Source organism: Limanda limanda, chromosome 12, assembly GCF_963576545.1.
Source record: "Limanda limanda chromosome 12, fLimLim1.1, whole genome shotgun sequence".
Classification (NCBI taxonomy): Eukaryota; Metazoa; Chordata; class Actinopteri; order Pleuronectiformes; family Pleuronectidae; genus Limanda; species Limanda limanda.
Window position 1 is genome coordinate 14,746,464 of NC_083647.1, and position 27,211 is coordinate 14,773,674.

General features: G+C 42.2%; 1 protein-coding gene across 1 annotated transcript in view; it reads left to right on the top strand.

Annotated features, from left to right (window-relative positions):
* The first annotated feature begins 1,277 nt into the window (after positions 1 to 1,277).
* The window catches only part of mboat2a (membrane bound O-acyltransferase domain containing 2a), a 39,352-nt gene continuing 13,418 nt past the window's right edge, over positions 1,278 to 27,211 (top strand). The window contains exons 1-3 of the mRNA XM_061082574.1: positions 1,278 to 1,469; positions 18,750 to 18,895; positions 23,399 to 23,476. Coding sequence (XP_060938557.1) covers positions 1,386 to 1,469; positions 18,750 to 18,895; positions 23,399 to 23,476 — 308 coding nt within the window. The 5' untranslated portion in view covers positions 1,278 to 1,385. The remainder of the gene's footprint in view (positions 1,470 to 18,749; positions 18,896 to 23,398; positions 23,477 to 27,211) is intronic.

Below are 27,211 nucleotides of genomic sequence, written 5' to 3' on the forward strand. Positions count from 1 at the left end.
ATTTTTATTTGTTTATCTTATACATTTGATAGGGACAGAGCATGTTAATGAACATCAGTATAAAAAACATTACATGTAAAAGTGCATTCTTGCCGAAACTGTCATGTGTACAAGCAACAATATACAGAAACAAATGTAAACATCCGACAAGTTAAAGAGGACAAAAGAAAGCCTGCAATGTATCCGATCAGAGGTGGTAAAGGTTCTGGTTTGGCAGAAGCCATCATCTAAGATTGATCTTAGAGGTGAGATATGTGGAGCACTCCCATTGTTGTAAGTCTTCCCTTTATCTCTTATCTCTTTACCACTTTCATTGTGCTCTGTTTAATTGTTTATTTGGCTTGAAAATAGTTTCAAACCGTGTTTTCTATAGAGCACCTGAAGTCCTTAAAAAGATCATCTTTTGGGACTTTAGGGCTCTTTTTTTGCAAATCTGAATTTTTGTTGTTGTTGTCTCTTTTCAGTCAGATTTACCTTGAGCCCCAGCATACCCTCAGGTTCGGCTTTTAACGTCATTGCGACTAAAAGGTACTACTGAAGTTTATTATTAACATTATAACAACCAGTCTGACAGAGCTTAAACATGATGGTTAAGAAACTCTCCCCTCTTTGCCTCCCATCTCTCCTCTCATCTCCATTTTTCTCCTCTCACCCCAACCGGTCGAGGCAGATGTCGCCCAGGGTTGGGGTTGAGCCAGCCACATGTTCACTTGAACCAGCCATAACACAAATGTGCTCATATTTGTGAGGTGCTAACCGACGGTACCTCAGCATCCGGGCCTGCACCACCAGGCTCAGAGACAGGTTCATCCCCCAGGCCATAAGACTTTTAAACTCCTCCGAACGGCAATAACTCCACTAAACCAGCACCGAGGCATATTTGCACTATTGCACATAATTGCACTATTGTTTTTTCTTCAGTTTTATATATATATATATATATATATATATATATATATATATATATATATATTTAGATATATATATTTTATTTTCTACTTCAAATTTTGATATTCTATTTTATACTATTTTATTTTTATTTCATTTTTTGGTTGTAATTACTTGAGCATTGCTAGAAGAGAGCCTGTGACTCAAGCGTTTCATTGCCAGCGACTGCTTGATGTTATTGTTGTGCATTTGATAATAAAACTCTTTAATCTTGAATCTTGAACAGGGCGAAACAGGAAGTGGTGGGTTGCAACCATCCCACCCCTGCTCTCTTTGTCGGTGGGGGGGGGGGGGTTCTGTGGATTACAAGCGTCCAGCCCGTCGCAGCAGCAGCAGCGGATCTAGCAGCGGCTGCGGGGAGGGGAAGAAGAGAAGAGGAGGAAGGAGACAACAGAGAGAAAACTGGGGATTTTTTTTCTGACGGATCCTCACCGAGCATGGCGACCCAAACCGCGGCACCATGCACCGGATCCACTCTGCTGCAGCCCATCAGCGAGATCATCAATCTCCCCGTCGACCAGGTACGATGGTTTTTTTTTTTTTTTTTTTTCAGGGAGGGGATGGTGGATGGAAGAGCGATTCACGACCCGCCCGAGAGGAAAAAACGTGGTTTAAAAATCGGCGTATTTAGCGTTATAGCGTACGTGCGGATGTAGCAGGGGTTGGTGATGCGCACCGCTGCTCTTCCTCAACCGCCCCCCCCCCCCCCTCAAAAAAACGCTATTCTCAGCCTGCGGATTTACAGAAAACGAATACACACACACGCACACACACAAATCACTGTCGTTGTTCCGCTCTCACACATCAGCTCAGGGCCCAGCTAATGTCTGTGTCCTTCGATGGCCACCCAGTTCCCACCCAGTTCCGACCCAGTTCCGATCCAGCGGTGGCCACAGCGGAGACTCCCTCGGAGATCACTGGATCTGCAGTCCACCCAGTTTAATCTGGATTAACTAGTTACATTTCATTTAACATGCACTCAGCCATAGAGCAGAGTGGAACATTTAGGCCTCAGGGAGCAATGTGATGCTATTGGAGCTGTTTCCTTACAGCTGAGAAAGAAAAGCTGTTGTACAATAGAAAAAAAAAACACTGTAATATGGTTATATTTCAATCCAGGGGGCATGTATTTATGAATGAAGTCAGATTTTTTGCATTAGGCATCATACTGGTTTGGTTTGGAGGAGGCCATGCAATTGATATGTTGTCATGAGGCTACTCTCTGGATTTGTATGGATCACAGCTTCAAGGTTTAATTTATTAAAATATTTACATGTGAATCCTGAACTGCATCGAAACCAACAAACATGTAATCAAAAAAACCTTATTCAGCAACCAATGAGAATGAAAACATAGACTACAGAGTATAAAGGAATTCATATATTTGTGAATAATAAAGCAGGGGCAGAGAACCAAATTATAACAGTTTAAGAACACTGTAATATTATTTATACTACAGATAATACATGAGGCCAAGAGGAAAGTTTAAAAACGTGTGGTTTGTGGTGTTCTTTCACGTGATTGCTCATCTGCAATTACTGTGCACCACCACACCTTCTCAGTCGGTCCTGAAACTGGTTGGGTAAACAACGTAGGTGTGGTCCACCTAAAGTAATGGGATGGATATTGGGATCGTATTAGATAACAGAAGGGGAATCCAGTGCCATGTGTACAAATATGAGCTTTATAAACGGTAACGCTGTCCGAATCGCATCGCGCCGCACCCACCAGTGTACACAAGCACTTATGCAAATAATACTTCCATAGCAATGAATGAAGCTTGTAGACTACAGATAGTCCGTGGTTGTGTGTGGAAGCGTTTGCTCACGACTCAGGGTTTGTTAGCCCAGATATCCCCCACTTACCAAAACACCAGTTTCTTTGCTTTTCCCTCCATCACCTCAACTGTTGACACTATGATTTGTCCAAGTGCTGCTGTGGCTGGAGTGAGGAAACCTTAGAAATATCCCCACGTTAACCACAGTGGTTTCGTCCAAACTACATTGTGATTTTAGTGTTTCTACGCGGCAGAGGATGACATTTTCCCCCTTGAGTTACTGGTCCAGCTAATACCTTTGCTCTGCTAGCCACATGGTTACAGCAGGTATAGTTTTGGTTGTAAGAACACCAGGCAATGTAATCTCAAATTAAACTGAATTTCCAGCTTTGGGTTAGGGTTAGGGTTAGGGTTAAGCCTAACCCTGTGTATTATCATCAGGGAAAATACAGTCTTGCCCCTTTGCAACTGCCAAAATCATCCTTCGTCTTTTTTCTTCTAATGCTGGCAGACACTTCCTGTGTACCCCCCCCCCCCCCCCCCATATCAGTATCAGGAGAATAAACTGTTGCAATCTTTATTCTTTTTTTATCGGTATGGTGTCACATATAGATGAGCCCGTTTCCTCCTACTGCAAAGTACCTTTTACATGCAAGCCACAAGCTCATGACTCACTTCATTTTCCGACCGGACCCAAGCAAAGCCTTGTAGTTATTATAAAGGAACACACGGGAGGAAGTGTATCCTCAGCTGCGATGTCGTAAAGAATTCATTTTTTTGAAATCATATCAAAAAGCTGAAATTTTGAAGATACGACTAGATTCTTATGTACCCAGCTGTATTTCGGATGATACATCATTTTTTTTGCAAACTTGACTTCTACACCAGCAGATCTTGACCACAGCTGCCGTACCGCGTGACGTCACTCCAGTTCTTCTTATAGTTCAAACATAAGAAGAGCTCCATCCCTCCTGCATGTGCAGACTGGAGCGCTCCATTATAAAAACCTCTCCACCCTCTGATTGGAATGCTGCATGGCAAGACCTCCTGTTTTTTAAGGACAAATGATTCGTCTGAACTTGATAAGGAGTTCAAGTCTATTCTCGCTGTGCCTAAGAGTTGGATAGGTACAGTTTAGTTATTAGCTACATTGCTAAATCGAATTACTTGACCCTTGGACCACAATTATTAATTTGAACAATATTTTAAAGTTCATCTTATTTGAAAGTTTCAAGCCCTTTGCCTCAGTGCTCAGAATGGTGCAGTCAGTGAACGTCTCCAGCAGCTGCTCAGCAGGAAATGAGAAGTCACCCACTCTGTCATGTATTTGTTTATTGGTATTGACTCTTGGAATTCTACGCCTGTGGCTGTGCTTAGTTGTTTCTCTGGTTTTTAATGGATACCGGCTGAGTATGTGGCAATGGCACAACACAAATAGGATGCGTAATCATGTCTTATCATTGCCAACGCTACTTTGTTGGACAGGTTGACACCAACTGTGGTTTGTCCGCTTCCCGCCAACTGGGTTGCCCTGTTGTGCCAGGGCTGCTATCAGCGCCACCGAAATCAATACAGCCACTCAGATACAGTATGATCCGTGTGCAAGGCAGACACTGTTTTTTCTGAAGCTGTTGTATGTTTGTTGTTAGGGCGGTAACCCGCTGGAGAGACAGACCTCTGTGTCAGAGCTATAATGGGAGCTGTGAAATCTGAACTGACACTATGCTCCTGCCTCTCTCTGCTTTCCATTCTTTTTTCTATGACACAATGCTCCGACTCTTCCCTGTAACACACTGTAGCTGCTTTGAGGCCCACTCACTGAAGATGCTTTATAGGTTCAAGATTTCACACCCTGACCCCCTCCCCAAGCTGTGTCTTCCTCAGATATGGTTTTATTTGAGCGCTTTTCATCTGCTTGTCCCCAGCCCTATGGCATGAGGGTCATATCCAGTAAGAACACCGCTGCTCTTAGTCTGCAACACTTGGCCGTGTTCATTCAGAAAATCCTAAACATGTAGCTGTATCTTCTTTGGACTCCTCCACCTCCACCTCAAACTTCCTTAATGCTCGAGTCCAAAAACAGCAAGTGTCCATTTCTATCAGAACACACGTTTTCACGGCCTTTAAGATAACTTTAGTTCTCTCTCTGTTCCCCGTTTTTAGCTGCAGGTGTTGCATACTGATTTATCTCAGTCCCTTTAGGCATTAGCACACAATGCATTTGATACTTTTAAGCAGAGCTGCCTTGTACATTAGCATAGCCTTTGCATGGACAGTGTGAAACCAAACCAGGTCCAGTCTCTCCAGTGTCTGTGGTGCATGCCAATATCTCACCCGTATGTTTTCCCATGCAGTGGGTCAGGGCACCATAAAGTACATTATCCAGAACAGAAAAAAAATCCCACAAACCATTGCACTGTTACTACTAAGGTTTACTAGCAACCTTGAATGTTTATGGGCCCCGGTGTATCCACCTGAAACATCAGAATTTGGACCCTATCTTCCTTTTGCTGACCTTGAAGCTATTGTTTCCCCTGAAAGGAGGAGTTTGGTAACTCGCTCGCTGCAGCTGTTTCAACATGCAGCAGCTGTGCTCGTGGTGCATCTCTCTGCTGGCTCTCTCACATATACATAACATACAATGCACCCTCACAACCTTCTGTTTGTTTGTTAATCCCTTCATTGTTTGGCCGCCTAATGTATTTCAGAGTTTTTGTGCTCGAACCAAGAGGTGCCAGGGTTTTTTAGTTTGATGTCGTCTAAAACAAATAGGTGGTGATATAGCATGACTCATGCCTACCCCTTAATACTGTTGATTTAGCATGTACCTTTTGTTCTTTGTGTTAAATGCAGGGGACCACACAATGCTGAGGCTAACACAATGCAGGTTTTTTCATCTGTGTTTGCACACTGCTTCTTGGTTTAGCAAGCTTCACCTGATACCATGGCATTTTTTGACATTTTTAATAATATCCACGGCTTATTTGTTGGTAGGGTTATTACGATGACATAATTCTAAATAGTTCATATTTAGTATTCATGTAAGTATGGATTTTGGATGATATTTTCAGTGGCTGAAGTGGGTCTGAAAAAAAAGAAGCCTGCTTATTCAGTATGTGGGTCAAATGTAGCCTGGACATCTATTGTTTCTTGGTACTACTAGCTAATTTCTATCAGTACATATAGCAGAGAGATGAGGTATTGGTCTCTCTTGTGTCAAATGGTTAAATAGATCGCAATAATTGAAATAGCTCTGTTGGTATTGGCTCAAATAGGTGGTCATCATTTCAGTGAACCTGATATAAAGATGCTGCCCCACATGTACCAGCTGGCCGTGCAGAGGTGGTGCTGCTGTGTGTCCCGTGGTCACGAAAGCCCGCCTATGCTGGGCCAGCTTTACAATCAGTCTTCTGTTGATGTGACATATTGCATTGCAGTTTGTCACAGTCAACAGCCAAATCTTTTATCACGACAACAAGCCGTCTTTTGTTGTTGTAGCTGCTGCGTTTCCCACCCGGCTATTGTACCGTGGGCCTGTGAGCTCAAATGGTGCTGAGGGTTTGACTCTCCACTCACCTTTTATCCACTGACGGTTCCCTGCTCTCTGTGATACAAGTTGGACACTGTCATTAAATGAATGGGAAGGTGAAAATCAGGTGCTCAGCATCACTCGGATGCACTGAATTAGGACATGTTCAGAAGGGTCTGAATTTGAGAATGCAATTCAGCTGCTCTGGACATTTTTTGGGGTAAAAAAGTAGGGTTAAAGCCAGGATATAGCTGGAAAATGTCGGGAGAAATCATTGAGTGTGTGGGTGAGAAGATGTTTCTAACAGGTGATGGATGCAAAACTGAAAAAGTCAAAAAGAATGCAAATATCCCACGATGGAAATGAGTTGCCGTACATGTAGAAAATGCAGACGAACATGTCAACTTGGAAGATTGAAGAGCTTCTGGTGATGAGGGCTGATGCTGCCCAGGCATCACCCTTCACCTGAATGTTCTCGACGTTTTCCTGTTGTTGTGAAGCCGAACAATCTCCTGCTGCTTTCTTCATACGCGAAAGGCAAAACCTCTGGACCCAATCTTCTGGAACAGCTTTATACACAGATTTAAACTCAGTAGGTTTAATTCTGATGAGCATCTTTACCTGAAGAATCCTGCTGTTGACTGAGTCCCCAAGAGCCCCCAGCTCGGGGACACTGGTCGTAGTTTTAAGCCCATGGGTGTCGTCAGAGTTACCCTACCTCCCCCTTGTCTTTTAATTGGCCGTCGTCTGGGGAGTCTTATCCCTCCAATTGATTTCTTTCCCCATGACTCCGTATAATGGAGTGCTGCTGGCTGATGCCAATAATATGGCGCTGAGTCAAAAACACAGGCATGTGTGATTCCTCGTGGGGAATATGTAAAGACTTGGGTGTGTTGTTAACATTACTGGGTGGTTGACTTCACAGTAATGCACAAGCAGGCAGTTCCCATTGAAGGTGGCTTAGACTTTATGATCATGTGTCTCAGCTGCCAGAGTAAAATGTAATCCTGAGAAGCAGAGGAATGGACCCTCTGACTGTACAACTGTCAGGCTTCCTCTATTCCTCCATTTATCTCTGACAGTGTTACTCGGTGCGGGTCAGGTTTCCTACAAAAAGCTCCAATATGGAATGGAGAGAGATAATCCGTATTGATCTGATGATGGCTCATAATTGAATCAGATTACTTTGTGTGTTCCCTACATTTTCCAAACTTTTTTCCGCAGACTTTGATCTAATTTGAGTTTATGAATTTGGCCAGAGTGAGCCTGTAAGATCACATCAACCATGCTTTTGTCCCGTATTGACAGAGTTATTGCATTTCAGTGGCTTACTGTGGATTTAGATAGGCAGGGGAATCTGTGCATCGGTCATTCCTCTTCGATCTGAAGTGCTCGCTGTTGCCATGAAAGTGGATGCCCGCATGACTCAGCTTCATAACTCATCAGTCCCGTTTGGTAATGGTGCGCTGTCATGAGGGGGATTTGGGTTTCTGTGCTTAATAAGCCTCCACTCTCCTCTTTTGCTTGGAGGACCAGTTTGTTTGGCTGACGAGCAAGAATCAAAGTCTTTGAAGATACTGCCATTATATCACCATATATCTATATACTGTGGATATGTTTTATTTCTTTCTTGCTGACTTTCTTGTTGTCTTTCCTTCTGTCTGTCCATCCGTTTGTCACCAGTGACATCATCAAAACTAAAAAATACTGTGAGTAGGTCGTCCTCTCCTTTTTTTCAATCCTCTTTATTATTTTTAAGACATTTTTGTGTAGAACAGGCTCAACAATCTCAGAACATTCACTCAGACAGAAAATGTCAGCTACTTAAAGGGCATATGTTTCTTTTGCCTTCCATTTTTTTGTCTTTTTTAAAACCTTACAGATGAGACAACCTTTTGTCCTTCGCTCAGATCTGACACTTGAGCATTATTGTTAAAGTTTTGAGTGGACTTTTATTGTGAATTGCAAAGTTTGTAGAAAGCCTTCACACTCAACTGTCAATGTCAAAACTCCCAATTGGTTATTTGAGTACTTGACTGCAGATTCTTGCCAGAGTGCTTGTAAAGATCTGTTGTTTCACCCTCTGAACACCATTGAGGAATTTTGCATATACTATGTTGCTGTATCATAGCAACTGAGTGCCTCCTTTTTTCATCTAGGTAGAGGTTGCTTAAACTATGAATGCTTTGTTTCTTCTCCTGCCATTTTTCCTTTACTCATAAACTATTGTTGAAGAGTTGTCGGACCGATAACATGAGCATAGATTAACTGAGAATTTAACTTATATTTCAGTGCTGTTCTTTACAGCTTATGGCTGTTAGGTCAATTAAGTCATGAATAGTTGACTAACCTGATCTGGCACGTTTGTAATGTTGAGGATTAGGGCTTCAGTAACACTGAGTGGCACTATTGTTGGTTCTTCACTGTTTGACTAAGGGTGTTTTCACATCTATATTTAGACTTAAATAGCAGGTGTGAAAGGTGCCTTGACCAAAAGAGATGGTCTCGGTATGGATCAATCTGATCTGGCTTTCAGACCAATTGCTGGAAGTTGAGACAGCATTAAAATATAGAAGAAGAAAAAAGATTGTGACTCCCTGGATTGCTTGGAGTCCTCGCCCTCTGACGATATAATATTTGAAAGACGAGGAGAAGCATGTGGTGCATTCAAACCATTATTGAGTAGGGCTGGGCAATTAACCGAAAATGTTAATTCATCAGTTCCCGCTGATCTACGCTCACTTTACACGTCAACAATAAACATCAACACTAATCAGAAGTTACTAGGACATGGACAGAACTTGTAGTTTGCTTTGTGTTTATTTGATTCGCTCTAGACTTAATGAGACATGTTTAAACGCATTCCAACATTTTGCACGCAGTTCACCTCCCACACAACACTTACATTTACACGCAGGCAATTGTTTGAGTGCATTAATCTCTCGCAGTAGTTCTCAGAGAGGCTCAGTCTTCATTAATAATTTTAGTAGCCTCTGGGTTTAGACTGGAGAGAGACAGTAATGGTGGTCCAACAGAGAGATGACAGAATGTTCTGCCATGATACATTACCATTATTATGTAAGCAGCTGTAGTCTTTTTTTAAATTTCAAAGTCAGTATTTTTTTTTCAAAGCATAAATGATCACCTGTGGCAACATGCCCTCCCATTGATCTTCAGTCTTTATACGTTCCATGTTGAGGATCTTCAGTTGTGGCCCAATGTTCAAACAACATGAGGGTGCTGGTTAAAGTGTATGTACAGTCTCACTTCTTAGCATAGTCTTCATTAGCAGATATTCTTCATGAGAAACTTGGTAAACCCAGCAGATGATAGATCCTGGGTTTTGGCTCTTGATTAAGAATAGGAGACAACACTTGAGACAAATATTTAAAGATCATTCGCAAGATTTTTATGAATTCATTCAAATTAAGTCAAATTTGATTCAGAACTCAGATCAGATTCAAAATTCCGAAATCCAGATGTGCACAGCTTGTCATAGAAGATGTGAGGCTGTAAGCGCTGGAAAAACATTCTTCAGCTTAGTACAGTGTAAAGAGTCTGAATACTTATGTCAATGCAAACATTTAGTTTTCACTCTGAAAAGATTTGGTATTGAGTGTAGATTGATGCGAGGAGCAGGTGATTTGAAAAGTTTGACCGTAAGGCTGCAACAGGAACGTGAATGTGTACGAATAATATGTATTTCAATCACATGACTGGTAGTTGTTTGCAAGGACGTGTATATATTCAATGGAGCAGCAACCAAAGGTCAGTGGGAAAAATAAAGAGCCAATAGAAGCACATTAAAGAAAGAAGGAACCTTTAAGAGACTGACTCAGAAGCTACACTGAAAAAAATATGTCTGTCGCCCTCCTCCTTGTCCTTTGTTCCTGTTCGTCCGTGCACTGACACGATGACAGATAGACACGGACATAAACCAAGGTCACTCATCACTGTGTAATTGCATCCCGACTCTGATAACATTACCTCATTATTATGCCTTCTCATCGAACACCGGGATGACTGCTCCGAGCACAGTTGACGTTTCTGAACAAAAGCAGCCCTATAATCTCGCCTTGTGGGGAATGGCTCATTGTTTGGCTATTTTTAGCCGGTCTGACCGTGGAGCTGACTGGTATCTGTGGATCAGCTCCGAGAGGAGTGCACCCTGCTGCACACACTCCTGTGTCTGTGTGTGTGTGTGTGTTGTCTGTGCATGTCTCCTTTGGGGTGCTTTTGTCCCGGTACTTCTCTCATGATTTCCAGCATGAACACAACCACCACTGCAGCCTTGAGGATTATAGTAAAATCTATTTCTGCCTCCACGTACACTGGAAACAATGCAACCAACCAATCATGTAAAGATGTTCCCATACTGTCAGCTTGAGCTAGTTTAAACGCACACACGCATCAGTTTGTCTCAAGGAGCTGTGATGAATTGTGGCACATTTGACTAAAGTAGTCATGACATCGCCCGTGTCTTTTTTTTCAGTCTGCAGATAGTCAGTGTGTGTGTGTGTGTGTGTGTGTGTGTGTGTGTGTGTGTGTGTGTGTGTGTGTGTGTGTGTGTGTGTGTGTGTGTGTGTGTGTGTGTGTGCGTGTGCGTGTGCGTGTGTGCATGCGGGGTCTGCTTGTGGGAAAACACTGGCAGACCTCACTCTCATTTCCCTATGAATGGGGTTGAACGGCAGAGGATGACTAGGCATTATTCCTGGAGCTTTTCTTAATACACTCTCTCCATGTTTCTGATTGAAAGCTAAATTTATTGCTTCCTCAACAGTCTACAATCTCTCTCTCTGCTTCTACATATCTTTTTTTGCTCTTCCTCTCTTCCTTATATATACAGCTGTGTATATGTGTTCTGGACAGATGATTATTTGCAGACTGCACTGTGGTTTTTCTGAGAATTTTTGCACTTCCCTTAGTTTTTCACCTCCCTGTTGCACATCTTAAATAAAGGTTTGTATTTGTCCAGTCCTGTGCTTTCTTCAAAATGCAACTAGACATCTGCCTCTAAGCTTCGTGCTTCAACAAGAAAAGGCCACACTGCCAAAGTCATACTGCAGTTTAATGATTGTTCTCAGCATATTTTGAATTCATATTGGATCATTCAAATGAAGATCTACTTAGTTCCCTAAGCCAGCCCTATAACATTTGAAAGTACTCTCATCATCAGCTGTTAATCCTCCGTGGGAACTGACTTCTCTCCAGCTCTCACCTGACATGAAAACTGCTGACTACAGGGTGTTTGTGCTGTTGTCGACCATAAAGAGGATCCGGGACATATGTGTAAGATACAGTATGCACCATAGACATTTTCTTTAGTTTAACTTTTGGCTGCTGATTCCCTCCCCATACACTGGCAGCAGTGACTTTAAACCGCATGAGTCACTGTCGACTACAGCTGATGGAAACGAGAACGTGCAGAACTGGGCGGCAGCGTCACATAAGCTGTAAGGGTGGAGGAGTGAGGGGGTGGGGGGGTAGTTGTGACTTAACGACATGGAAAAATGGGTTTTATGCTAATGACTGTCTAAATTTATCTCCCACTCTATGCGGCGACACAAACGAACAGATGCAAGCACACACGCACAGACAGGAAGCCACCAGCCGCTTCGGCTAACGCTTTGATAGGGGAACGTATTTTACTCTCTCTGGGCTAAACAACAACAGTGCACACGGGGAGGGGGTAGAGGTGAGTGAGGGGGGGATGGATGCTGCCCGGGCTAATTGCAGGAGTTAAAGTCATTACCTAAGCAAAAGGCTCTCCCATGGGAAAGGTGTCCTGCACCTGCAGAGAGCAGGTCAGACTCAACAAGCCAGTTTTGTTGAGATGTATATCTGCCTTATGTGCCCCAAGGGAACTTCCTGCATATTCCTGAATCATACACATACGCACACAGATGACAAAATGAAGGTTAGAAAGTGACTTCAACTGATCCCGCCTCTTCCTTCAGAGACACAGTGAGGATGACATTTTTTTTTCAATACTTGCTTTTGGGGTTGATTTTCTGTGAGTTGTGCTACAAATTGTCCTGCAAGGAGAATTCTGGAAAAAGGAACAAATAACTCGCCATCTGTCAGTTCCTTCACTATCACTAACATCTTCACGACCCATTGCCTGGTCCTCTGATCTCTAGCTGATGAGACAGACTGAAAAACAAGCAGGGGGGGAAGGGGAGAATTTATAGTCAAATCATGATTGTTGTAAAATCATGATTAACAACAGAAATATGGAATGCGGTGTGAGAATGACACAAACAGGAACAGTGCTCTCCCACTGCGGGTCGTGATGTTTCTCTACCTCACACATACACTGACACACCGTATTTCCCTCAGTAATGAGCTTCAGGAAGCTGGCTTATCTCCTTCTACCACTGCATCCACAGCCACTTCCTCCCTCCCCCTCAGCTTCGTTGCCAGTCTGTGTGTCAGTCTATAATGTAACTCGCTTCTTAAAGCTGAGCTAAGCCCTGTGCCACATCTACCAGGAGAAACTCCCCGACAGCTCATTGCCCTTAAGCGCTAATCGCTCACTGGTGCCCGCTACCCATCAAAACATCTGCACACATGTTGCGCTCCCTGTGTCTCCCTGATCCCATCACACTGTAACAGTATGTGATTGATCTGCCAAGGCACCATCCTCCTGTACTGAGATAAAGAAAGAGCAAACTGAGGAGGAAGGTGGTTAAAAAAGTTATTGTGTTAGATGTATGTTTTTTCCAAACCTTTAGGGGGAGGCTGTATTTGAGATTTTGGCAGAAAATAACCAATATAGTTGCAGTGGGGTTTGTTAACACAGGTGAGGAGAAAGAAAAGAAAAGAATGAAAATAAAGGCCCATGATTTTCAACTTGCCAACAATTTTACAAATCCCCCAGTTGGCCCCAAACTGAGTCAAAGTTTCTTGGTGGAGGACACACAACCCCAACTGTCAAACTTTTGTTTCCATCTCTTGTTATTACATAGTTTGAACCACTGTCACACTTTTTTATCGTCTTTATCTTTGAGTGGCTTTTCTCTTTTTAATGTGCCCCTTTGAGTCTCTTGCAAGCCATTCTGTAGCAGAGAGATTCAACCTTACACTCCAAAACAAACAATACGAGTGGCGTACGCCAGGACAGGGTCGGGCGCAGAATGAATCAATAATGGAGAAGGAGATCCATGCATTATGAATAAAGAAACCATAGCACACTGGCACAGGAGATTGTCCATTGCAAAATGTTTGTTCAGTAAACTACTTCCAACAGGCTAAGAGAGAACACATTTAACCTTGTCTGTATAACAATGAGATTTCTCTTTTGTTTTAGTTTTCTCATGCAGTGCATTATCTAACGTGTCGTGTTGCTATACATGCTTTGTAAGGTGCAGCTTGCGCCCTGGAGGCATCAGTGGTTAATACATTTATTTGCAGTCGTGTGGAAGGCATCTGTGATGCATGGATGTCAGACCACAGTGTAAAATAACATCTGTGAGTGAAATGTATCAGGTTGACTGGAATGTGGTCTCATTGTGAAACTGCTGCTCAGGCAAAATAACGGTTCTCTTCTCTTTGACAGTTTCCCAACTGCTGGTAATAATCCCCAATGTCAGTTTACACTTGTTTTTATTAATTTTAATGAAAGAACTGTGCAAACTTTTATTTTGACATTGATGGTTATACTTAAACACCAAAGGAATGGGTTTGGAAACAGCTTGTCTTCAAGCATTCACATTGTTTATGTACACATGGATGTTGAGATCATATATTGTGACGACGTGATCAGGAACAGAATAATACTCAGTTCCTTCATCAACTGAGTTTCCCAGGCGACGGTTAGTGATCTCAGGTTCAGTGCACCTGAGGTCTCTGATTATCTATCCAATCAACTGGTCCACATTAGTGGTGGGGGAAAAAATCGATTCTGTTCAGTATCGCGATATTTTCCGCCCGCAATTATATCGATACTGTAGCACAAAGTATTAGGAGATATAGAAACGGCCCAGAGGAGCACTTGACCAACTCCTTTTTCTGATTCAAAAATGCCAATATTCCCAAATGAATTTAACATTTTGGGTCATGACCTTGCAACCAACTGGACTGGACTCTAGTAGTACACATTTGTTTATTATTCTCAGGTTTATGTTACTCTATTATGTCTGCTTGATGTTACTGTATTGTATTTAAATAATTGTAAGTTATGTGCTGGGAGCTCAGCGTTCATGTGAGAGGTCTCCTATTCAGAAAATAATTACAATCGCCTGTGTCCTGAATGTTCAAGGAAAAAATGTTTGCACTACCCTTTCTTAGTTTTTGCACTTCAGTTAATGTGTAGAAGACAATGTTGTTCGCAGAATTAAATGTGACATTTGAAGTGAGTTGAGCAGTTTTATTTTCCTCATTTTTTGTAATGCCTTTGAATAATATGGGGGACATGAATCGCAATATATCGCAGAATCGCAATACTATTGAATCGTGGCCCAAATATCGCAATACTATTGAATCATCACATTTTTGCCAATTCCCACCCCTAGTCCACATACAAGTTTTTACAAGGAGACAATAGCAGCCTGTTTCATGGTTGGATACAGCGATTTCCATGCATCTTATCACCACACAGACTAGCTTTTTGAATTTAGAGAACTGAGAGGGTTTGTGTTGAATGCTTCCTATTTTTTTGGACGGAGGTCTGTGGTTATGGGCAAACAGAGGAACTACAGAGAGACCATCAACTCCAACAAGTGTTTTTAGTCAGCCATATCTGGGCTTTCATTGAACAATACAGTTCCTCTGTCACGCCCCTTCCAGTCTCCTACATGAAATTCCTTTCTTACAAAGCAACATGTTCATATCCAGGGAGGGGTTGACTTCACACCCTGTACTCTACACCACTGGCTAGAGCAGGCACAATTTGGAGGTCATCCAGTTCAATCTCATTAGTCAATCCACTTGTCATGTCATTTGTCAGAACACGGACCGTAGAAAGTTAGTAGCAATAACCTGTGTTTTTTATTTACTGAACAAGATACTGAAAAAGATATGATCATCTTTGGGTTTGTTACGTCCGTGGAGACGTGTATGAGTCCGCACAGGAAAACTGATTCATGCTGAAACTGTCTAACTCTGTGACAAAGCCAGCTATTTTTTACTCCGTGGGTTTGATAAATCAGCAGCTGTAGTAAGAGTTTGCTGGTTTGCAGATGAGCCAGTCAGTCATTTTAGTGACAGGCACACAAGCTGGCAAGTCAAGTTTTCTTCCAGTGAACCAGCCAGCATTGGCTTCTTAAGAAAGAAAGCAGCTTGAAGTAATCAAAGCGTGAAATGACATCCAAAGCTGTGGTTTGGGTAAACACTGTTTAAAAAAGAGGCTTGCATGAGAAGAGGAGGTCCATTTGATGTGATTCGCAGTCATTACCAGAGTATCTCATTTTACTTTTAGCAGTTTAATAGAGGAAGGGGTCACCTGCAGTTGAACCTGGTACTAATTTGAATTTGTTACACTAAAGGGTTACCCAGCATTCATCTTCTTATCGTATTATCCATCGTTGAATGACCGAAGTAGCAGCCAGTGTCAATAAGGGTTTTATCTTTATTGACACACAGATGGGCTGGGTTGTTTGCTTCTGAAAGGAACTGTAGCTAGATTGACCAATGACGGTTAGTTTGCTTTTCGATACTATAGAGACGGTGTCTATACTGACACGCCTGGGTAGAAATGAATGGCCAGTGGATTGGCTTGTTTTTAATTGCCTCTGGGCCCTGTTCAGACATGGCATCAGCAATCAGAAAGTGGACAGTTAAGGGGTTTATAAGGGTTTGAATGCACGCAAGAAGCGCTCAGGACACATCTGAGATCCAATCACTCAGACCACATTCATAGATGGGTCGTGGGCCACATCGAAAGACCACCCAGTATGTATACTATAGATGGAGGACATATCAGGTCCCCAGAAGTGAAGCCAAGGCCTCATGTGCTACCTGATGGGTGTCATAGGATGTATAGGTCATAAATCCCGCCTCTTCCATGTTATTTTATGGGGTATGGACCAAATTACGGCTAGGTGCATATGAAATGCATATGTCATTTTACATAGGTCTTATCACTCTGATGTAGGTTTAAGTGGGAATATTTCCTCTAAATTCGTTTTTTATTAGTTATTCGATGCTATAAAAATGGGTCAAATGTCCTGATTGACAGCAGAGACTGACTCACAATTGGCCGAGTGCGCTAATCTGCGGGACGCTGCTACCACAGCTCCATCCTGTTTGAAACTGAACAGATCCCGACTCCAACTGTGGAAGATGGGTGCGTTGGTATCCAGGATATATTGGCCTCATTTTTGGATAGTCGGAGGAATGCCATCTTTGAATACAGTCTGTGCATTTTTATGATCAAAATATTTTTCTTATTGTTCCCCATACATTTTAGTGTCATACCAACATTGACCACCACAGGTTGAATTTTGATGCTATTTCAAATGAGTAAAAGCCGACTTCAATGGCCCTTCTCTCACTCCTTCTGTGCTGCACACTCACAAGCACATTGATAACACACCTGTCATAGTCAGACTTTGGTCTTTGCAAGTAGATATGATGTAGGTGCTTATTTGCATATACAACTGGAAACCCATATGGAGGAGCCTTCTAAACCCAGGAGTGAAATTGTGTATTTAGAGCTGTCCACTTTTAATGCGTGGGAATGCCAGGTATGATCAGGGCCTTAATTTGCTCTTGGGTGAAGCTCAGACATTAGCAGCCTTTTGTTTTAGGATCTCTTACTTGATTATTCTTTTTATTACAGATTTTTGTCCCAACTGGGATACTCTTGAACAATACTGTCCGTGACAATAGAAGAACAATAGAGGCCACCTTCTGTTAGTGAGGCGTGTGTATGTGTGTGTGTGTTTATGTCTGTCATAGGCTACCTTTGGGGACACATTTCAGACTAACTAAATGGGGACAGCTTGTCCAATTAGGCCAAACCTGTGTTTCAATTGGGGATAGTGGTTCAGACTAAAGTTAGCAGTACAGTTGGGCAAGTACTGGTTTTGGTTTGGGTTAAGTAGGTCTCCAGGAAGTGAATACGAGTCACTTCAGTATTTACTTTTTTTGTGAAACTGTTAGCCATGGAGACTTAATGTGCCCACATGCTTAGGGCTATGTCTGTCCCTCTCCCTTTCTCTCATTAATCATGCAGGTTACATAGATAATGTATGGTGCTCGGGGTGTCTTTAGCCTTTCACTGCTTACTGGCCAGACGGATCTGTTAACATGACCTATATTTGTGGTCCATTGTGTCTTCAGACATGCATCACTTGACGTGACATCGAACAATGAAGGTTTCCTAGAGGACGAGTGTTTGCTTTAATTTAACACTGTGGGGAGTAATGACTTTTTCAAGGAGTCTTGTTTTTTACTTCTCCTTTGTCCGAAATCAGCCGTTTCATAATAGGTAATTAAGTCTGGGTTTTAAAAACGTGCACAGTCACTGATCATGTGTGATGAGGTCATTGCTATTGAGCTGCAGCTACTCATGGATGTCTTGTATGTTATAAATTTGTACTTATTAGAATTTTTTGAATGAAGGCAGAGGGGACTGACTTAAAGAGAAAAAACTAGAAATAAATGATGAAGCTTTTACTCTGTGCGTGTGTGTAGATGTGTAGAGTGTGATGATGAGTGTAGATGAATAGATTATTAATATCACGACACATCAAACACAACACCTGAGTCATCAGTATGGGAGGAATACAGATGTACACACTCTCTCTCTCTCTCTCACTCTCACTCTCACTCTCACTCTCACTCTCACTCTCACTCTCACTCTCACTCTCACTCTCACTCTCACTCTCAATCTCTCTCTCTCTCTCTCACAGCACAATAGAATGCTGGGTCGTGGTCGTGATGGTCCTTCCATCAAAAATGTCTTGGAATAATCAAATTGACAGGATAACATGATCCAGTGGTATCAATGGCACATAACACACATGCATCTCCTGCACAATGTACAGAAATTAAGTGTTATCAAACAGAGAGGTTTCCCTTGTCCCCTCTTGATGGATCCAGTGAATCTCACTATTGTCTGGAGTAAAGCCTCTTTGCTTTGACATTTGGAGACATTAGCAGATGAAACAAGGTCTCACGCCGACTCTTACCCAGCTTTACTCTGACCTTTCAGACAGAACATGTTTAACCATGAGAGATGTATGTACAAATACAACACGATGGTACATTTGGGGAGATTATTTCTTGTCTTATTGTTTATTGCAAGACTGCATAAAATGCCACAAAGGATCACCCATGGCGATTTCTGGTTGAGGTTCACAGGGCTTGTTGCTGTGTATATACACGTTGTTAGCAAAGCATGTGTTTTCCACAGTAAACCAGGTCAACTAAATGGTTCTCTAATTATTTTTCATTTATTTATTTACCTCAACATTTCCCTAAACAAAGAACTTGTTCCATCTCCAGCTCTCATACATCTGTATTAATATATCTGTGTGTTCTTCTGTGCAGGTTAACTTTGTGGCGTGTCAGCTGTTTGCCCTGCTGATGGCTGTGTGGTTTCGGCTCTACCTCCACCCCAGTAAGACCAGTCCATTCATCAGACATGTGGTGGCCACTCTGCTGGGCTTCTACTTGGCTCTCTTCTGCTTTGGCTGGTGAGTCACTTATCGGGTTCACCAGCAGCTCTTTGTCATTATACTCCTCTCTTCCCTCTTTTCTTCCATCAGACCATGGCCATATCCCAATTTGACAATATTGTTCATTATTATTACTAAATGCTGTTGGCCTGTTTTGAAGGATATTGTTATCCTCATGAATTACTTATTGGTTTTTGAAATGTGACATAATGCTGTGTAATGAAAGATGTTGTTATGAGATGAAGTGACAACTGCTGCTCCTCCGTTTCTACATTTCCCAGAATGCTTATTCACAAACCAGACAATGCACCTGATAATTTCAGCTACAGCCAAAAGGATAAGTTGATAAATCAATGAGTTAACTAAATCGAATTTACAATTTTTTTTTTTTTTTATTATTCAGTTATTTAAATCAAAAACTTTCAGTGTGAAGTTTTGGCACTTTTCTATTTGAGCTTTAGATCTTCTACAGTCTGTCACTTTGGACATTTCTCTTGATTTTCTGACATTTTCTTTGACGAAATGTATCAATAAATCAATAAAATAAGGCTCAGATTTAGCAACAATATAAAACGATCTTTAATTGCAGTATAATTTCAGCAGTATTTATTCCATGCCCACTGTACCCTTAAGTAGAGTGCCTTTCTGTTTGTGCAAAAGAGAAACTCACATCCCTCAGGCAAAACACAACACGTTTTGTGACTGCACTCCAGGTCATTGAAATGTAATCATGGCAAGAAAGTTGAACAGGCTGAATAATAAATTATACTGCATGTCATACTGGAACTCCTTTAGGTCTTTCAGAATGGGCTAATATCCCCTCTCCTGGTGTTTCGCTGGTATGGGCCACGTGCTAACATCTGGCAACTGCCAACTCAACTTTATAAGTGGAAGAGCTCCGACTATGAATATTTGGATTTGGACACTGTGTGCACATTGTGAAATAGTTTTATTAACTTCTTAGTTAATGCGTCGCTTTCTGCCTCTGTCTGCTGCTCCACCTCTTGCCTGGAAAATTGCGCAGGTTTCATGCTGTTGTGAAGACGTCTGTGCAGAGAAACTCCTGTTCTGTTGTGCATGTGTGGACTCCGTAGCCACTTCTCCGGATTTAACCCAGAGTTCATTTTGAAAGCAGCTTTTGATGTGTAAATGAATGTTAATGATAAAGCATGATAATGATAATATAAACATTATTTACACCAGTAGAGTATTTCACTTCCCATTGAGTTTTCTCTCTGTTATTCTGCTTTAATTCTCCTGACTTCAACCTTCTCCATGTTAACGTATTTTTCTCCTCTCACATCTGCCACTCCCCTCACTGCTGTCCCTTTCCTCTTCTCTTTCTCCCTCACCTTGTCCTCATTCTCTTCATCCATGCCAAAGCAAATGGGTCGATCATGTAGTAACTGATATGATTACAAAGCTATTGCTCTTTAATAGACAACCCACTTGACTGTATATCTCTGGCAGAGTGCCTCTCAAAGTGCTGCGGTGTGTACATGTGGATGGATTAGTTTGTGTGTGCGTGTGTGTGCGCGCACAGACCTAAGAAAACATTAGCTAGACATCTAACTAGCGGAAACATGCTAATCAGGTGAATGTTACCTGGTCGTCAGGTATTAGGTGATGAGGGTTGAGGTGAGGACTTTGATCTGATAACCCGGCGACAGACGGTTCAAGTACACGATGCGCCTGACACTGATCTGCGTCAGGATTATATCAGTTGTTGTGGCTAGGAGAGCTAACGTTGCATGATTCATTTCATATTTCCAAATAGGTACAAGGCTATCATATATAAAATGCATTAAAAATGCACAAGGAGAAAGCATGGCCTGGTATGCATGATAAATAATTCAAATATGCACATATATCCTTTCAATGTACATATATCCTTTTTTTAAAGGTTAAAGGATTTGTGATTTAAGGCTGATTCGATCATCAATTGTCCAATCAGATTCAGTTCTCAAACCAGGGGCAATATTTGTACTTGAGCATCAAACACTGTGGGATCTTGAGTGCTGAATTTGACAGTTTTTCTGCTTTGTACCAGTTCGGGTAAAATAAAAACACAAACTTGAGTTTCCCATACACATTTATTTTATTTATGAATTACAATCACTTTACAAGGTCAAAAACCTATTGAACATAAATTGAGCCTATGTGAGTCCAAATGGGTCAAACAAACAATAAGTGAAGTTTAAGTCTTGGCACTTTTATTTGCTACAGTAATTAAATAGAAATAAACCCATATAAATGTTTATTAGTGGATGCATTTTACAAAGGTAATAAATGTTTTTTTATTGTTCTTGTCTCAGTGCACCAGCTCTTTATGTTGAACTATCTAAATAATGTGCTAAATACAAGAACCAAAGTGTTTTTTGTTTTTTTTACTTGAAAGGTGTTTTTTTATGCCGCACAATATATTGATTAAAATAGACTGATGACATTAATCTGAACTTGTCAAGGTGACTCCGAGCTCCGTGCGAATGTTTATTGTTTGCAGGATACAACACAACTTAGCCAGTGCAGCGTGCTCATGTGTTATGCATGAAAGCATCTGTGTTCACTCATTTGTCTGCACTCCTCTCTCCTTATGAGCACACACAGACACATACAGTATATTTCACCTTTAATCATGCTCACACATTCATACTTTTCTGTGGTTAGAGATGGCCTGACTGCAGGTTCCTCAGTATCTGCCATACAGATGCTGCAGGAAATTGGGTTCATTTGCCGCTCACATATAAAGAACGCAGCAGGATATTGTCCAGATCAGACACATCCACGACAGCGGGATCGATTCCAGAACATTCAGGCAGAGGTTGTCTCTGTGTGTTAGAAAAGTCTTCAACACATCCACTCGCTCGCTGTATTGTTATATTGGCTCACTCTGATATTTTCTGAACCTCTTACCTGGCGGCTGGCTGACTGATATTTGTCACATTCAGGCCCTCCAGAAAATTTCCTGAGTGGAGATAACAATGGGAGGAATAAACTCGCTCCGTTTAAAGGGGACTGATTTAGTTTCAGGCATTTCAGACCTGACAACAAGTTGTTGTGTTTGTTCAATGCTTCATAAGCAAACGGGTTTAAAGTTAAATGGCCCCCCTTTTCAATATCTTTCCCCTCTCCCTTCCTCAGATAATACCGCATTGTTAACCCCCTTTTTTTTGTTCATTTAATTCACCCAGCCCCTCGTTCCCCGCCAACCCCCGATGCCCTTGCCCTCTTTGTTGACTCACTGCTAACACAGTCTGGCATCTCGGCTCTCCTGCAGGCTTGAAGTCGGCAGCACCACACACTGTGCCCTTCAAACACCCATCTGGTAGCTGCTGCTGTTGAGCTGTGTGTGTGCACTGTTTTGTGCTATATGGACGAGAGGTGGATGTTTTATCAGCGTGGGGCACACACACAATTCACTGTAATGGTGAGACATAAGGAACCTTTGCAGCGGGGAAGGCGCATGAATCAGGTGATAAGATGGTGTGACGCCATCGTCACCGTTCCGTCCTGTGACTGGATTTGACACAAAGAGTGGGGGAGACTCACATGGCTGAGGGTGTGACTGTGGTTTTGCAATGCTGTAATTTCTACCGAGTGACAGTAAGTGATGACAAAACAGGATGTGGACCATAAAACAGAGAGCAAATAAAGTTTAAGATGGTCGGTTTTTAAGCAGGGGGCATGTGTATTAATCATTATTTTTAAGTTGGTTAAAAACATTAAGCTAAATTAAAGAATTGTCATTGAAGCAAACTGCCTCGTCAAGCTGAAAATGGTTCTTTCACATTCGCTAACCTGTAGCTCATTAATTTGTCGGCTCACATGGTTTTCATTGGTGTCAAACAACTTTTACACACTGGCTCTGTGGGCCGGCCCTCGCAGCTGTGACAGAAAAGCTGAAAACGGTTGGCCCGCCCACTATGCCTGCAGGCAGTGGACGCAGAGCTCTGCACGTTACTCATGCACTGCTTCTCTTAAACAAATTTGGCTTGTAAGAAATGCGGCACTATTAAAACACTGATATTTCTTCTTCCCTACAAAGGTTGTTTTTAATTTGCTGAATTACTCAAAAAATACTCGTCTGATTTCCATGAGCTGTTGCGGAGGGGTGGGTGAGTGGGTGACTCAAGAAAGAACATATCAGGGGGCAGCTCCAGGAATTCATTTTTCACTAGATTTAGAACATATTTCAACATCATTGATTTCACAGAGAATAATCGATAGATCTTGACGCAGCTCTAAATAATATTCTGCATTTCGTTTAAATGTGGTTTCATACGGGGACAGCTAGGCCTGGTAATAGTTTACACTATCGAGTGCCATTCTAGTTAAAACACCAATAAAATGAGGTTCTGTACCATTTTCATACTGCGGCCTGTGATACCTCTTCTACTTTTTCTTCTTGTTCCTCATGCAGCACCAGTCAACCAAATGCCAACCAGCTCCTTTGTACAGGATCTGCCTTACCGTTCATTTGCATCAGTGATGTATTATTAACGTCTGTCTGTCTCCTCGCAGGTATTCCCTCCACTTCCTGGTGCAGAGCGGCCTCTCCTACAGCGTCATGGTGTTCGCTGGCCTGGAGCACATGCACAAGTAAGTCAAGTGGAGTAATAAGTAATAAGTGACCACATGTGCTTCCTGGGAGTGTCGGAATTATAATGCCTCACAATTTCCCACAATAAGGAAGCGCAATAAAGCCAGTAAACCAACATTCTGTTAAAATGTTTTATTGCATGTTAGACAAGATAAATGCTGCGGTTGGGTCCACTGTGAATGAGGCTCAGACACGCCTCTTCTTTGTGTTCGACTCTTATGAGGCGCATGAGTCGGGTCACAGTGACAACGATTTTGCCTCCAGGCTTCCATCTGTGACCAAAGCTCATCAAGACACGCACAGACAGACACACACACACATACATACACAATCTTGTGGTTCTATCTTAGTGAGGATACTCATCGGCATAAGGCATTCCCTAGCGCCTTGCCCTAACCTAAACCATCACGACAAATTCCTAACCCTAACCTAAACCTTATTCTAACCTTAACCCTAAAATTAAGTCTCAACCCTCAAACAGCCCATTGACAGTGGGTCAGAAAGTGATATCCTCATTTTCATAACGTCCTCACTAAGACAGCTGTAGTCACACACTTTGATGTTTTATGCCTTTTTTAATCAGAATTCACGGTTATAATTCCAGGTCTAAACAGTAGAGGTTTATCCGTCGGGAGAACACTTCAAATAGAGGCTAACAAAGCATTACACTCAAGAGCAATTGCCCTCGTAAAAAGGGAGAATGACACTGACGTTTTGAAGTCCAGTCGTGTTTTACATCAAATGTCACATCACATACTTCCTCCAGGATTAAAACGTCCACAAACAGCATTAGTGCGCTCTTAGCCTGGTGTTCTGTCTCTGCTGTAAGTGTGTAGATAAGCAGTGTCCACACACTCTTACACTGTATACACTGTCACCCATGCTGAACCGCTCACCTCCACAGCGTTCAGAGATAAAGTTCATCCGGCCCCCCCCGGGTGCAGGTCGGCGCAGGTCGGGGGCCGGGGGCCGGGGGGGGGGAAACCCACAGAGGCAGGATGCCCTGACATGTTCGTGTTTGTCGAGGCAGTTGAACCCACTGCCCCGGTTTTTTTGCATAACAAATTAGCTATTATCCTAGCAGCAGGTATAGATCTAACTCTGGGCCCTTGTGTTTTTTTTGGCCAGCTGGGTGAAGAAGCCCTCCCAGGCTCCCCCTCAGGACCTTTAATCTCTGAACTACACCGCTGAGTTGGTTGCATATCAGAGATTTAGGCATTTGGCACCTTGCCTCGTTTTACACTATCATCTATGGGATATTATTAGACTTCGTTTGTCACACAGCCACTGATAAGATTGCCCCTTTCTACCTCTTAGCATCCTTACATTTTTGTCCCATTCCTTTCAAATGTCCTCTATTGTCACAGGGTGTCCATGGGGTCTTATGAGTTCCAAAAGTCTCAAATTCTATGAGCAGAATCTCAGGCATTAAGAATTCTTAAGTTTATTGAAATACTACATACTAGTACTTAAATACGTTTAGGTAAATCTCTGCTGTCGCTTCTTCCATCGTGATTTTGAAAATGTTTTTTAGGCAGCATGCATAGATTCTGAGGTTTCTGTGTGTTGTAGTTCTCAACAATACAGATGTGAGCCTGCTGTAATAAAACTACAAATAAGACCAAACTGGTAACTGAGTCTCCAAACACCACTGTCAGAATTTATCTCACTACTTATCTTGGCTGTGGGAAAGACTGTGGATACCTCTGTAGTTTGAGAGAGAACGTTGGTTTTCCCGGGTTGATATTAAGTCATTCTGGAACTCTGATATTCTTTCATATCTGTCATACTTGAAAAACAAGTATTCATTATAGTCTTAAAAAGTCCTACATTTATTTTGTGGAAACCAGCAGTATCCCTGTGTTACTGTATCTCCTAACTCTTTGGGAACGCACGCTACACAGTGCAGCTGACCTCTCCAAATACCAGCGGTTCCCCATTTGCTGTTCTCTCACTCAGGCCCCCTGTCATTGAAGGAAAGTGGACATGGAGTTCAGTGTGGCAGCTGCAGTTGCAAAAAGCTTTTCTTCTCCCATGGGCTCCGGAACCTGCTGGGAATGTGTGGCTCGAGACTTACCAGACTCCTTTTTGTTTGATGGCAAGGCCTCATATTTCATCCCGCTCATTCTTGTGCGTCTCCGGGTCTCTCTCGCTCTCTTCCGCTCTCCCACTTCCCAGCAATGTTTGACTTTGGATTTAGTGAGCAGACAGGGAATGTTCCAGACTCTTCCCCACTCGCCTCGAGTGTGATCACGGCACTGGCTGCCGGGGGAGAGGGAAGAGAGACGAGACAACTGAGAAATCCTTAGATACGGTCCAAGGGCTGCGGCGGGAATGCAAGCACCTTCTTTAATAAAAACAGGTTCTATAAAAGAATCGTAACTTAATTTCAATATTTTCATAATGCTGAATTGTGTCCTGATGCAAATACAGTGCATTGAGTGTACGTATAATAAATGCTCAGTGTATTCTATAGCCTATTTAAAATTTTTATGGCAAATTAGTTATTTTTTCTAGGTCTGTGGCTTTGTGACCCTCTGTGTGTCTGTGTATGGAACACATATCTCAGGGACTGGTCATCTTATTGGCTAAACATTTGTAATGTGTATAGTTTATGGCCAAAGGGGGGACAGTGTCAGATTTGGTGGGATTAGACATGCAATGGGTTCAATATTAATGATAAATGAGTAAACGGAGAGAGCCAAACGCTCTGTAGCAGAAGTAGCTCGGACTCATCATCTTAACGGTGTCCATTGTCAACTGCAGCAACAGCTGATTCTCCAGCTCAAGGTTCTCCGTACTGAGTCGAGCTTCACTGAACTTTAAATAAACAAGTGAACAGCTCTTTCTGCAGCCTCAGGGTTCTGTGGACTGCATTTTTTGCCACAACCCCCCAAAACTTGTAAAACCTTTTAATCCAAAAGTTGATTAAGACATAAAACCCTGTATCTTGTGACCTCGCATGTGAGCTCCAACCTACAGTTTGGGAACCACAGTTAAAGTATGTTAGTAAAGTTTGATACTTTATTACCTGAAGAATTGGGGAACTGACTAAGTTTTGAATCTGTAGATATAAGAGAGATGCTAACAGTTCTTCCTTTAGCTCATTACCCAATCAGAGCAGACATTTTCAGTTGCAGGGGATCTGAAGTTGAGCTCTTTATGATGATCTACATTTCAGCAGGAGGGTCCCAGACAGTTAAGGATAACATTGAGTCATTTTTCACTGTGAGTAGCATAATCACGACCTTTAATTTATATTCATATGAGTTTTGGTGTGTGTGGCGGGCGGTTGGGCAACCTTCTTTACTCCCAGGCTCTATCTTGATGCCTTCAGTGGTAGTGAAACATCCCCTTCTGAGCTGTGAATTACACAAACATAAATAAGATGACGATAAAGACTCACTGGTGGGCTCGTGGCAAATGTAGCTGCTGCAGCACATACAGCTCATATCCCCAATGATAACCGCAGCTGCTGGCGGAGAGCGCGGAGCTCGGTTAAATAGGGAAGTTGCCATGGACTGAGAATGTTAGGAAAATCAACAGAAAAACTAAATGTTAGTATTGAACCCACTTGGACGTGGGTTAAGCGACTAAAACAACACTAGATATATTTCTTTGTTGTTTTAGTGCAGTATTAATTATTTTGTGTTATATTGTCACGTTGTGCCATTGTAAATATGTGAAAACTCTACTCTGTAGGTAAAATTTGTTTTTTCCTGCTGCGTGCAACA